We start from the raw sequence: 14,926 nt of genomic DNA, 5'->3' as shown, positions 1-14,926 counted from the left end.
GGGAAGTGTATGACAAAGTGTCTGCGGACAAAGTGTCTGTTTGCGCCAAACTCGTCCAAACAGAAGACACAACATGGCAACAGCGCGGATGTGTGTCCTGGTTGTTGTCCTCTCTACGACTTTAGCGGAAGACTTTAAGTTAAAATACAAAACAGCCACGAAACCTGTTCGGTTATTCACCGAGGAGGAGCTGCAGCGCTACGACGGCAGCGTGGTAAATTTGAGTTTTTTTACCCATAATCCAGAGTGAGTTTTTGTGTGTCCACGACAACAATTTTTCCCTCCCTGTTTTAGGAGGGACATCCTATCTACATGGCAGTAAAAGGAGTAGTGTTTGATGTCACCAAGGGAAAAGGTAAATAAAACCCACCACTTAAACCCTGGAAATTATAGTGATGTATAAGACGATACAAACCATTGCCTGGTCACTTACATGTGCTTTTTTTTTCATTCAAACAAATCTCTGAAATGAAAGTAAAAATTAGCACATTGATTCCCACTTGAAAGCTCTCCAGTCCTTCTCCATAGCACTAGACTTAATTTGAAATCTACACTCAGACCAGACATTTGTGCACTCAAAATGTACAGTGTTTTGAATTGATATCATATTTACTCATTGCAGAGTTTTATGGAAAAGGTGCACCATACAACGCCCTGGTAGGTAAGGACTGCTCGCGAGCTGTGGCTAAGATGTCCCTGGACCCAGCAGACCTGACATCAGATACTGTAGGTTTGGTGTTTTTCTCCTGGCAACAATTCACCCACCAGTTGTTTGTTCTGTAGTGTGGGATGACAGTTTATTAGTTGGGGTTGACACCCATGGGTGGGGAACATAGACATCTGACACCTGAGTGTCGGCTGCAGAACAGCATTGCATTCATAAACTACGTAATTAGACTGATATTCACAGTTTTTTCTGAATGCACCATACACAATGCAGGCGTTTCAACCGTTCTGCTCTTCCAACAGTATTTTAGTAGACTTTTGCAAGGAAGAAGCAGTAAACGCGCAAACAAACAAAAACGAACTAAGTCGAAACACTGGGACTGAACAGGTAAAAGAAAATTCGAGCAACACTTTCACCAATCAAGGCCATAAACAGTGTAGAATTACAGACATAATTTCCACTCATCTTTCACACAAAGATGCTATTGATTCAGGTGATGGATTGAGGATATTTGATATAACCGGAGTTCTGAAACACTTTGTTGTGTTGTAAAAATATAGATTTCTTAAATAAGGCAAGTAATGTATTGGAAAAAGTGCAGATTGAGGCACCAACTCAAATGAGAAAAACAATGATTTAATGGTAAAAACTAATGTGTTTCAGCCTTTTAAGTTTTGGTAACAAATTATTAATAGCTCTTTATTGGTACTACTGCGAGAGAACTGTCTTTATTTCCAGATGGGTTAAAGTGCCGCTTACTGTATTTGTCTTCTTTTGCCACCATAGTGTTAATTTGTTGGCTTCCTGTAAAGATAGTAATGACTCCAAAAAAGCTTCCCAATCTGCATAACACATGACTAGTGCTCATCAAAGTTCTTGTTTTCCATTTGTACATCCACAGACGGGCCTCACTGAAGACCAGCTGGAGTCTCTGGAGAGTATATTTGAAGAGACGTACAAAACAAAGTACCCCATCGTGGGTTACACAGCATCACGCATCCTCACTGACGATGGAAGCCCCAACAAGGCCTTCAAACCAGAGGACCAGCCTCATTTTCAAATCAAAGATGAGTTTTAATCTCATTTGACCTTTTTGTAAAATATAGTCTGTGTATCTATCTATCTATCTATCTATTCAGAAAGGGTTTTCATAATTGATAGTGATGAGTCACTTAGTCCTTCTGTCTAAAGAAATTCAGAAAATAGTGAACAAATGCTCGGGACTCTTTTCCAAACCCATGATGCTGTCTTCAAATGTTAACTGTTTGAAAAAAATCTGAAAATTGTCACATTGAGAAGCAATATTTGGCCTTATCACTCAATAAATGATTGTTGTCGATTTTAATTTTCTGTCAGTTGACTATTCCATGAATTGCTTAAACTCTAGATTTTAGTCTAAATATGTTGTCATTAAATGTTTTGCCCAGCAGAATATTTATATAATTAAAAACCACTGATTCTGCAGCTCTGAATGTTTTTTTTACCATATGTAGCTTTTGTGCAATTATCATTAAAGTCAGTAAATCTCCAAACTTTTTAAGAGTTTGTTTCACTCGCGTTTTACCACTGGCTGCTGCTGAGATGTTATCTCGATATGATCTGGCTTTATGGCGGCTCATGACTCACTCATGTCACCTCCAAACGGGCAACATAAATAGTACGTCCGGGCCTATATAGCCCTGCATGCTCCGATCAAAGGTCATCAGTTCCGGCGGTGAGACAGGCGATTGGCTTCAGGTGGAGCTGTGCGTCTTGTCCTGCCGAATGGTCACACTGCAGGTGAGTCTGTCAGTTTGTGTGATAGTAGCTGAGTTAAACCTCCCACGTCACTTTGAGTGATCTACGGCCGAGTTCAAAGGACACAAGCCCTGCCCTTGAGTCTGCTGGTGAAAGCAGAGCGACGTTCTTTATCAGGTGGAGGTTCTGCTGCGAGTCCACCACTGCAGCCTCGGTCAGCCTGGGAAACACTTTCTTCTGCTGGAACTCGTCCCCCAACCGGAGCCAAGATGCCCAAAACAGTAAGACATGATTTTATTGAAAAGATATAATTAAATGCGTCACTGAAATGTCTCTTCCTGGTTTAAGTTTTAAAGGGGGAGGTGGTGTTTTTAGAGATTCATCTCTTGTGCTGATAGTGAAATGCTGATGTCTAAGAGAAAAAACCTTTGAGCATAAAACTGATTTAAGGGTCAACCATGTTTTATTTTTGACAGTTTTAACCAAAGATTGTTCTTTCTATGTTCAAGCGTGTGCATTATTTCCAAGAGGCACCTTTCTTCTTGGCATTTACTCATTAACCAAACGTAGAGTTTGACCCACGCTGCACACATTCCTGGCAGAAACAATATTCCTGAAATGCTTCTTTGTGACTCGAACAGTGCCACATTTTATCTGCGTGGTCGTGCAGAACGACCAAAGTGATTTTTGTAAATGTCAAGAGTGACTTTCACCAACAGCTTATGACTGTATTGTTTAACTGCTTTACCCTCCCTCCCCCCTCCTTGATTTTGTAAGACGGTCATCAATAACCAATAATCTATCCAAAACAAAAGAAAAGAAACCCTTTTGCATTTATTTGTCGGTCTGGAATGCTCCCAGTTAGATTTACGTAAGTATTCAGCATCAGCCTGTAGGAAAACTGATAAGAAAGGCCGGATTGTGCATTACGACTGCAGCTCCCCTCATATTGACTCTCCAAGGAGAAAGCCTCTCTTAAGAGGTCACGCTGACGTCAGCCTCCACTTGACTGATGTTAAACTAACTTGACTTCAGACATTATGAGTCATGGTGGCAGGTATCATTTGTGTTCTGGAAATTGCTTAAGATTTGACTCAAGAGGCTGAACTCGTCTTAAATTTTAACACTTAACCAGTAAAGTAAAAGTTTTGCATCAGCAGGACGTCCGGGAGTTGAGACGTTATCTTACGCATGTGATCATGGAAACAGTTGAGAAACATGGTGGAGGTTTCATAAATGGATGCTCCAGCTTGTGTTGCTCAAGTTTCGGTGGGTTTATCTTTATGACATCAGGGGTGTGCTCTAGTACAACTTCATAAAATGGTTGTGTAACTACTACAAGCCCAATCTGGGCTGCAGGCCAGGGTCATGCACTTGTCCTAAATTTGTTGGGCTTTTGTGGAAATATTGAGAATAATACTTAAAAAAAATAGAATCTTTTTGGAAATGAATTCTCGAAACGCTTAAAAGTCAGATTTATGTGCCAGTTAAATTGCTGTTGTTATAAAAGTGTTTGATCTTACTAACGATGATGAAGTCTAAAGGCAACTTGGCAAACAAGGGAGTATTTTGATATTTTAATCTGCTTATGTTCAACCTTGTGGCACCTCGCAAGGGTGGTCCAAAGTCTAATGAGATAGTGAGCAATTATGGTTGATGAACAATCCTGTTCACAGCTCCAAACAACTGACTCTATTAATTTTTTTTTTTTCCTATGTAAAAAGTTGTTTCATAATGTAACCGTTAGAAGCAAATGGGCCCAAAATCAATGGCAATATTTCTGCTAAATTGGGCATGCTGAAACCGTATGGGAAATGCAGGATTGATGAATTTTGTTATAAATCAGGGGAAATGCTTGAACGGAATGGGAATGAGAGTGGTTATGTATATCCAAACCGAAAAGACCCAGTCATCCCGTGACTCAAAGATCTTTTTTTGCTGCAGGTCAACGTTCGCGTCACCACGATGGACGCAGAGCTGGAGTTTTCCTTCCACCCCAACACCACCGGGAAGCAGCTCTTTGACCAGGTCTGTATGTGACTGTATGAAAAGCACCAGGACAAGAGACTCTCAGGATTCACAGTTTTCTTGAACACAAAGTATAGCTGCACCAGAAGTTCTGGTTGTAGAAATGCGACAGTGTAAAAATAAATAATTGATGGAGTGTTCTGTGTAGTTACCTAAACTTTTTTACTCCATTATAACGGGGTCCCTGAGGCGTTAAAGTATATTCACCACCTCAGCTACTGTTGTAGTTGTCCAGATTTACATTTCATAAGTGAGACTGATTTACAGTTTGTGCATGATCCTAAAACCAAAGGTTGTTTCTTCAGGAGCAGAATGTTAGTTAGAAAACAGTAAGTGTGAAGAATGAAGAAAATCCCCCTTTTTGTGTTTTAGGTGGCCAGGACCATCGGACTGCGTGAGATTTGGTACTTTGGGCTTCAGTTTACCGACTCCAAAGGATTCCTCACCTGGCTGAACTCTGAAAAGAAGGTAAATCTGTGACGTCACTGATTCAGAGTGTCCATAACTGAGACATAGTTTAGTTCTTGTTCATCATCCTGTTCTGTTAACCTGCTGTTTCTCTACTGCTCTTCTTGCAATAACAGTATTTTGTAGTTTATTCTATTTTACTCTATTATATTCTTTATCTTATTGATGATTCTATCCTGGAATATTCTGATATATTATAAAGGAATGAACAAACGTTGATTCTGTTATCTTAACTAAACTCTATTCTACATGTACTACACCCTGTTCTTCGCTACGGTCTCCTCCTCTTTTTTTTCTTTTTTTTTTTTACAATTATAACTGCATTGGTTTGCAGCCACAGATGATTAAAGGTATTCAGGTATTTAATACTATTGCTCAAATACTATAATTTTCTTACAAGACGAGACAAAGTGATCCTGGAATGGTTTATGTTTTTTTTTTTGTACCTCCTTTTTTTTCTTCGAAGTCGGTTCAAGGTTAAGTTAGCTTTTACATTTCTACCAAAGCCATTTTATGACTTTCAGCCATCTATTAAAACCTTGCTGCCGGCTTGCCAAGTGTTTTTCACAAACTCTCCACCGCATCATGTGACGTTCAGGTGTTACAACTGACTCAGGTTGTTGCTGGAAGTGCATTGGTTATTATGAAAATGTATAATCCTATTTTGTGTGCTTCTTTTCCCCCCTAAATACAAACATATGGGATTACATATTGACTTACTCCTGCAAGTACAAGTACCCATGATTGGGAAAACTACTTTATTTTACACCCAGATATTCTTTCTATCTTAATTTGCCCTTTTTTCCTTCACTACTTTATTTTAATACCTCGCCGTACTCTTTAACGACGTCCACTCTGCTCAGGTGATGGTCCAGGACGTGAGGAAGGAGACTCCCTTGCTGTTCAAGCTGAAGGCCAAGTTTTACCCAGAGGACGTGACCGAGGAGCTGATCCAGGACGTCACCCGCAGGCTTTTCTTCTTGCAGGTGAAGGAGGACGTTCTGGTGGAGGAGATCTACTGCCCTCCAGAGTCCGCTGTGCTGCTGGCCTCTTACGCCGTCCAGGCCAAGTACGGAGAGCAGGAAAAGGCTGCGCTTAAGCCTGGTTACTTGTCCTCCGAGCGTCTGCTGCCCAAGAGGTGAGTGAGTCGGAGAAAGTATGAGCTCTGTCTGATCTCCGGTATTTACTGCTTGAGATCGCCTGTCAAGTAAAACCTTTCAATCCTTTAAAGTGTAAATCACGCAACCCAAAAACTGTCAAAAGCATAAGCTTAAACACTTTGTGTAATTGGTAAATAAATGTATTGATACATTTATGTAGATATAAAAAAAGTGAGTAATAAGAGTAATAAAGTTGTTTAAAAGGCATCCAAAAAAATAGAAGAGATGGAAAATAATGGAAAAAGGTCAAGAGTCTTCCAGTAAAAAAAGAATACTTGAACTTCCCCAGAAGATCACAATTATATTTAAATGGTACATTCAAGCCAAAAGACAGATTGTATTGTTTTGGAAATTGGTATTAAACAATAGTCCAAGCAGCTGTTATAAAGGGTTACTTGTATATGTAGATGATGGAAAAGAGGACTGAAAGAATGCTCCTTGGTGGAAACCCTGTGGAATGTTTTGTACGAGCTCAGTAACTATATGTGAAATTAGTAAATGAAGCATCCAAATGTGTGCTTTGCTTTGATTTCTGTGGGCAAAGAATGATAAATATATTGTTTTAACTGACTTAAAACGTGTTAACCAACACATGTGTGCATCAATGAAAATTCTTTGCATGAATTGGAAAATAATGTAAATCATCCAGCGGAATAGCTCCCTCAATGACTCAAATATGAACCTGTGTACTTTTACATACTCACAATGGGCAATGATAGATCCAACAAGACAATGCAGCATGTGTTTGATTTAGCTCTACAGCTATACACAGACTGTTTACTCTTTCACCAGTGGGTTGCTGATAACTGGTCTCTCCCCTCAGAGTGCTGGAACAACACAAGCTGTCCAAGGAGCAGTGGGAGGAGAGGATCCAGATTTGGCACGAGGAGCACAGATCGATGCTGAAGTAAGTGATAAAATACTATGCATGTATTTATCTTCATTTTAGAGAGTCAAACTGATCTCATGGATCAAGTGGCCAGTTCTTACACCAATAGGAATCTCCCACTGGAACACGATGTCGTGGCCTTGAGAGTGTACACATATACAATGCCGGTAGATATCGTCATTTGGCCCACAATATTCATCATAGCTGAAATAGCGAGGAACATGCTAAACTTAAATAATGGCGACGTTTACAAAAACAAATAGATCTTTACAAAAAAAGAAGCAAAATCTTGGTCCTAACTGAGGCCGCTGTGTTTAGTAGCTTGTAATCTGTAGATCTAAAAGGTGCCCCGACCGTTAACACTTCTTGTTTGGAATAAAAACCCCTCACTTCATCTTGTACGACCAGTAGTGGGTGGCTAACTTTCAGATAGATGTTGCTTCTTAACTGACATTACTGAGTCATTTTGCTGACTTTACAACTCCTCTGTTAAAATTGCACATTTACAAAAAGTAAACGCTTAATTAAATGTGTCAATTTCTTGTTCCACACAAGTTAAATCATGTTGCATCAAAGCAACTTCCAAATTCAAAGCATGAATATGATTGAGGGATTGCCTCCACGCTACTCTCAACATGGCGATGGCTGAGCCATGTTGAGAGCAGACACAGCACTGGAGAGCTTGGATGAAGACACACGGGGAGCTTAAATTCACTCTGCTCAGGTAGACATTACTCCACTTTATCTCAATATTGCACATGTTTTATGCTATATTCATGCCTTATAGTGATCTCCTTTAAAGCTCCTCCACCTCCACGTTTTTGCTTAGGATTGAGGTTAGATAACATTTTATAGAATACAAATGAATTAATTGCAGCAGAAATAACTAAGTCTGCATTTTCACCTGCAGTCTCTGGGTGGAGGCGACATGGAGGTTGACGTAGTAATATATTTACTAATAAAATTAGACTTGCAGAGAAATGGAAGCCAACCCTTCTTATTGTGTTAGTCTATGAAACCCAAAAGAATCAACTCTTTTATCTCACCGATCAGAGGAAAAGATAAATGCTTGAATTGAAAAGGAAATGCTATCATAACCTCAGGAAATCTGTGTATATGCTTCCATGTTTTCATCTATCTGTTTGACCTGAACAGGGAAGAGTCCATGATTGAGTACCTGAAGATCGCTCAGGACCTGGAAATGTACGGCGTCAACTACTTTGAGATCAAGAACAAGAAGGGATCCGACCTGTGGCTGGGAGTCGACGCTCTGGGACTGAACATTTATGAGAAGGCGGACAAGTAAGTCAATGAATCAGGGACTTGATTACCTGGTTTTGCCGCACAGAACTTACTTGTGAACGTATCTTCTAACATCATAAGTGTAGTGTTTATTGATTTGATGGCAGCACACGAGCAGTCATCGACCTCTGCTACCTTCCCTTTCCAGTCGGTCAAGTTTTAAATAACACGTTTGAGGCCATTGACCGAATTCTCTTGATTCCACTACAACATGAACACTGTTGTCAGTGTGTCACGTGCAAAGAGTTTTCCACTTGTGAATATTCGTTAAGAGCAAACCAACTTTCTAAACGTCCTGTTGAGTTGGTCTGATTTGTCTTCATCCTCCAGGCTTTCCCCAAAGATCGGTTTCCCATGGAGTGAAATTAGAAACATTTCTTTCAACGATAAGAAATTTATCATCAAGCCCATAGATAAGAAAGCTCCTGTAAGTATTAAACGAGTCTTACAATCCTCAGAAGCATATCGAGTATACGTAAATGTGGAAAGATAAGTGCAGATTTGCACCATGAAGCAGCAGTAATGTGGTGGACATTTACAGAAAAATAATGGGATTAAAGTTGTACAAGTTTGAAAATGAAATTGTCCATATGTAACAATTTTAGTTAAATCTGGATGTAGTATTTTAGATATCTGTGTAACAGACACTGGCACACTTAAAGTTCAGAATAGCTTTTTACCATTTGCTTTCATAAATGCATCCTGGTTATAAAGGAAATTAATCATAAACCTTGAGCAAGTTTATTTGTCAAACAAAATGTAAGATAAGAGGTTAAAAATATATGTAACCACAACTATACCGACGAACCCTGACACGTTGTTTCACTTCTCAAGGATTTTGTATTCTACGCTCCACGACTGCGAGTCAACAAGCGCATCCTGCAGCTGTGCATGGGCAACCATGAGCTGTACATGCGCCGCCGCAAGACCGACACCATTGAGGTTCAGCAGATGAAGGCTCAGGCCAAAGAGGAGAGGCTGCACAAGAAGATGGAGAGGTAAGGGGGAGGGTCAATACTTTAAAAAGTTAACATGCGTTACTGGCATGGTCTCTCCGCACTGGGATTTGAATCTTCAGGATGTGGTTCACATGTGTGATCGGTGTTTTGTTCTTGTGCTGTGCAGGGATCAGCTGGAGAGTGAGAAGAAGAAGAGGGAGGTCATGGAGAAAGAGAAGGAGCAGATGGAGAGAGAGAAGCAGGATCTGATGATGAAGCTCTACCAGTTTGAAGAGACAACCAAGAGAGCAGAGAGAGGTGAGTCGGAGAAGCTCAGCTCTGACTCATTATAGACCATACTGGTCATACTGGTCAACGCTTCAGATAAAAAACACAAGTAAATCAACAGCATAATTCATGTTGTGTTGTCTTTCACATTTCAAACTTAAATACGCAGCATGGCTTTACTGCCCTCTTCTGTTTATTTGCTTGAAATACATCTTTAAAGTAAAAAGGTTAACAGTTAAGTGAATATGTTTTGTATTTGCCAACAAATACTCAAGCCAGAGATTAACAGGGTCGTCTTGTCTTTAAAAGTTTCCTGAATTTGCATCAAATAGCTTTTGTTAGAAGAAAAATGTTTTTCCTATTGATTAATACTGTATTTCATGTTACCTTTAGAATAATTATTAAGGTTTCATTAGTTAGTTATAGTATTAATAATGCAGTGAATTCATCTTGAACACTCACATCTGGTACATGCTTACAGACACATCCTTGGCAGGTCATCTGAGCGAGACAGGAGACTGAAATATCAGTATGTCTCTAGGTTAAGAAAGGTATGTCTTGTGACTTTGGCCCTGACAAGCCAATCTAGCGAAAGACATGCAATGACTCATGATGGAGATATGAAGACGTCATGTGGCCTTCTGTCTATTGATATTTAAGAAGGTAGCCCTTCACTTATTCTTCGAGCAGTCCAGGATACACAATTGACATATCATGTTGTGTTTCTGACTCTGTTCCTCTTTGCAAAGAATAAATGTCCTGATTAATGATAATTTTACCTCCAGGTGTAGAGTACATTTTTCTATCAGCTTTTAAACTATTTCTTGTTTTTTTTAAAGAATGATTGTCGCTGATTTCTGGGCAAAAAATAACTGAGTATTTTTTGTAAAACAAATGAGAAGGCAGCTTCCTGCACTAGAAAATGGGGAAAATAGGAACGTGTTTTTGACCCTACTTGAATCTTCGTCACTTCAGAGTGTTTGTGGTTTCCACCTTTAACACAATTGTGAGAAGTGGAAACCACATCCATACATCAATGTACACCGATATGCAAATGAGCTCTATGACGGCAGCTGTGGTTCATAAAAAAAGAAAGCAGGGGGATAAAACATCCACAAACAATTAGCAATGCAATAAAATACATAAAAACAGTAATACAAATGCCATACTTCTAAATATCAAACATATATGTTATTTATAAACTTATTCATCATCAAATATATCAGAAACTACATCACCTATGTTCAAAATACTGCATATTCAGGGTTTATAAGCCAAAAAAGTCAGGAACCACAGTCCTTAAGTAAAACAAATGATAAATAATTGCACCAGAATGCAGCAAAACAAATTTGAGTTCACCGTGTAGAATCATTTCACTGACTTTGTCCTTTAGAGCTTCAGGAGCAGCTGGACAGGGGCATGAGGCTGGAAGAGGAGCGGAGGAGGGTGGAGCAGGAGGCGTCCCGGCTGGAGGCTGAGAGGATGGAGGCCATAATAGCCAAGGAGGAGTTGGTCAGGCAAGCTGAGGACCAGATAAAGAGCCAGGAGCAGCTGGTGAGTGCACGGTGCAAGAAGCACTCAAATCCTTCACGTGAGAAAAAGTCGTGGTAGAAAAACAGTCATTACACAAACAAAGCTCCTACATTCAGGATAAACACATATTAACTGTTTTGATTGCAAGTTGAACTAATGCTTCCTTTTAGTTTGGGGGATTTTTCTGGGATTTAGTTTCACTTGCAGCATGAGAAAATTCTTTAAGACTCTTTCTCACTTTAAAACTCCTTTTGAAAATATTAAATATTCATGATGTCACTGACATGACACGGCTGCTTTTATGTTTTTATGACATTTTCTGAGCTTATTAGAAGTTAAATGGGAATTCTTTATTCGTAAAGTCAGTATTGCTTTCAGGTAAAGAATAAAGTACTATATTTATTTAATCGTGGGTTGTTATTTGTTCATCCATTCATAAAAAGATGCCATGTTCAGATAGTCGAGGTTGCCGAGGTAATGAGGTGTCTATTCTTGGACTTTTTATCGACACTGTTGGTTTGCACCTCCTCCCTCAGGCTGCAGAGCTGGCCGAGTACAGTGCCAAGATCACTCTGCTGGAGGAGATCAAGAGAGTCAAGGAGGAGGAGGCTGAGTCATGGCACAGCAAGGTGAGATTCTAGCATGTGATCAAAGGATGTACCTGTATGGTAATACCAGGAAATACGATGTTCACGATCCCTTTGTTTTTTTTGGCCTATACGATCTTTCATTTTCTTTTCTCTATCGTGTGTGTTTTATCACTTATGTTAGTACAAAAAAATATTAATTTATATTTAGTTCACCAGCTAAATTGGGCAACAGTTTATTTTAAGTCCACTTCTTTAGCATTTCTAAGCAGTTTATAAATACTTCATAAATGTTTAAGAACACATTATAATATATTTGTACGCAGATTTTTTGTTTTAACTACATACAGTGAGTGGATGCTAGTGTATAATTAAGAGATAATTTATGTCAATCTAGTGAAACACAGTTGTAATAAGTAAAACAATATAACATGAACTGTCTTCACAGGAGAAGTTAAAATAGCTTGAAATAATGTAAAATTAAAAAAACACTCAAATGTCCTTACAGTTGTGTACAATTACATTATAGTGTGTTATTAAATGTTTGTATACTGCTCTTCATGAAATGTATTGTGACAGCTTATCATCCAGTTAATTAATACATTAATACTGACCAACCAATCAATAAAGGTTAGAGGCCAGTTACACTTCATATAGCTTGTAGTATTATAAGTAATATAGAAATGCATATTAATTAACCACATACCAATCCCTTGGACTGCCATACTAGTTTCATATTTGAACTCATGACATGTATAATTTTACACCTTATATTTATTTGTTCTAATCCTTATTCGTCGCACTAGTCCTTTAGCACAGCGCGTTGCATTTCACCACATATTACTTGTGTTTGTGACAAACGATGCTTAGAATCCTTGAGTAAATAAATATAACCAACATCCATTATTCATGTCGTCATAAACCAGTTTTTCCAAAAGCAAAATTTAAGTCCAGCTCTGCCTGCTAGTTTCATTTGACCATAAACTGGTCACAGACATACTGATACTTAACACATGCTTTACTGTATGTTTAGATCACATGTTTTACTACAACACAGTGAAAGACACCAATATCCATCATAACCGATCCTTCTTTTTGGGTACCATTTTAATGTATCTATTTTTATCTGCAACTCTGGTTCATTAACAGTGTTTTGTTCTGTCCCCGTTAAATAAACTAAACAAAACCTCTCCTCTTCGTCCCAGGCTAAGGAAGTGGAGGAGAATCTGATAAAGACGAAGGAGGAGCTGCACACTGTGATGAGTTCTAATAACTCAGCTCCCGTTCAAGCTGCCGTTGAGGCTCGTGCTTCCTCATCCTCATCCTCCTCCTCCTCGGACAGCGAGAGCGACCACGAGCACAGCGAAGACCACGAGCACAGCGAAGAGAACAGCACCTACAGCGCCGAGCTGCAGACGCAGGAAATCAACGACCACCACCAGGAAGAGGAGCGATTTACCGAGGCCGAGAAGAACGTGCGCCTGCAAAAACAGCTGATGGTGAGTTCAGGGTCTCATGATACAACCCACCTAAAACGAGCCCCTTTCAGTAGCATAAACGTTTGCATAAACGTCTTTGTACTTTACTGATCAACCACAGTTCAAGTACATTGTCATATGTATGATTGTTCCATTTGAATATCCAGTAGAACTCATAGTACAGGAGATTGATATTTTGACACAATCCACCCCCCCAAAAAAAGAGAACATTTATTTACATATTATCTTTAGATGGAGCTCACATAACTAAAATCATCCATACAGTTTAACAAAAAAACAGGTATTTGATGATATTAAAGGATCAAATTGATTCTCAAGATGTACATAGAGCTGTTGTAACTGCGGATTGTTCCGCTTTAAGCTTCTGAAGATCACCTCCAGATAGAAAATACTTTACTTTGAATAATAATTTAATTTGGGGGGGAAAATGAACGCATCATTTTCGGCGATATTATGATGATAGATTACGCCCAAAAAGCTTAAAAATTCTTATAAGTTGTTTTAAGTTAAGTTATTATTCATATTCCTGCAAAGAAATCTACAGAAAAAACATGCTTAAAATGCCTCCATCTGTCCTCAGCATTCATCAAAGACCTACAGCCGAGCAACAGTATAGAGTTACAGGAAAGAATCTTATTCTCACAAATTCATTCTGGGATATTTGAGGATAACAATAACTGAGAGAGAAGTAGTTTAAGTAGTAATCCTTGTTTTCATTTAAACAAACGTCTGTAAGAGGGTCCATCTGCCCTCTTTTCTGGGTTTTTCAAAGGGAAGCGCTCACTCAGTCGTTGTGAGTGCTTCTCGCTGAGTCAACTAAAGCTGTGCTGAGTTTAAAAATAACTGAAAGGGTGGGTTCTGGTTTTTTTTTTTAAGTGGTGTTGTATTTATACTGCCATGTACTGTGAGGTGAAATTACAGTTTTTGTGAATGGAGCGTAGTGTCTGTTGAAGCACGCGATAAACAGACCTCTTCAAGATTGTATCGTTAAAACCACACAAAGAGGCATTAACTCAAGCTGGACTATCAGTCGATCAGGAAGTTCTGCAGCAACCAGACAGGTTTCAACTGTTGAGCCTCACACAAATTGAGTAACAAGTAAAGAATGACAAGAGGAAGCTTTTTCTCTGGAAATCCGAGTAAGTCATTCTGACAAATTCAGTGTGGGACATTCAAGGAAATCAATAACGGATAGAAAAGTAAAGTAAATGGAAGCAAAACAACCAATGTGAGAATACATTGTGTTTAGATTGGATCTTGTAAAGTAGATACAGTGTGAAACTCTCTGGTTTAATGAGGGTTAAATATCGTTCGTCCGCAGGCCCTGAGCTCAGAGCTGGCAGAAGCCCGAGACGACAACAAAAAGAGCCAGAACGACGTCCTGCACGCCGAGAACGTCCGAGTCGGCCGCGACAAGTACAAGACCCTGCGTCAGATCCGTCAGGGCAACACCAAGCAGAGGATTGATGAGTTTGAGTCCTTGTAGAAAACCTCAGAGACCTGAAGATCCCGCCCCAAATACCTCATGAAGGCCCCCGTTCATCAACGCTTACTTTAGATTTAAGTGTGATGTAATCGCAGCTACACCTGATTTTAAAAACCCAGAAAGGCGTGAAGCTGATTCATGAGTTTTATTTGATCGGTTTAACTATTGCTTGAAAAGCACTGTTTTGTTTTTTGTTTGTTCTTTGTAGCACTCAAACATCTCCAATGTGCTGTTTAGTCCTATTGAAACATTAAAACATATCAGCAAGCTGGTGTGTTTTCTGAAATACTGTACGAACAAATTAAATATGATAAACGATCAAAAACTTTATTGCAATTTGGCTT

At 39.2% G+C, this 14,926-nt stretch overlaps 2 protein-coding genes across 2 annotated transcripts; both read left to right on the top strand.

Annotated features, from left to right (window-relative positions):
* Positions 1–73: 73 nt before the first annotated feature.
* Positions 74–2,181, top strand: nenf (neudesin neurotrophic factor; the record flags this gene model as incomplete). The annotated part of the gene is made up of 4 exons (XM_079218255.1): positions 74–214; positions 295–355; positions 623–726; positions 1,569–2,181. 4 exons carry the CDS (start codon positions 74–76, stop codon positions 1,743–1,745), a joined length of 483 nt encoding a protein of 160 aa, XP_079074381.1. The 3' UTR covers positions 1,746–2,181.
* Positions 2,182–2,649: 468 nt separating this feature from the next.
* ezra (ezrin a) lies at positions 2,650–14,582 on the top strand (the record flags this gene model as incomplete). The annotated part of the gene is made up of 13 exons (XM_079218736.1): positions 2,650–2,685; positions 4,349–4,432; positions 4,805–4,900; positions 5,764–6,038; positions 6,884–6,967; positions 8,105–8,251; positions 8,582–8,678; positions 9,086–9,249; positions 9,377–9,507; positions 10,871–11,031; positions 11,547–11,639; positions 12,803–13,096; positions 14,418–14,582. The coding sequence occupies exons 1-13, from the start codon at positions 2,674–2,676 to the stop codon at positions 14,580–14,582; spliced, it is 1,803 nt and encodes a 600-aa protein (XP_079074862.1). The 5' UTR covers positions 2,650–2,673.
* Positions 14,583–14,926: the final 344 nt, after the last annotated feature.

Source organism: Taurulus bubalis, assembly GCF_910589615.1.
Source record: "Taurulus bubalis genome assembly, chromosome: 1".
In the NCBI taxonomy this organism is placed as follows: Eukaryota; Metazoa; Chordata; class Actinopteri; order Perciformes; family Cottidae; genus Taurulus; species Taurulus bubalis.
This window is presented reverse-complemented; position numbering and strand designations above follow the sequence as displayed.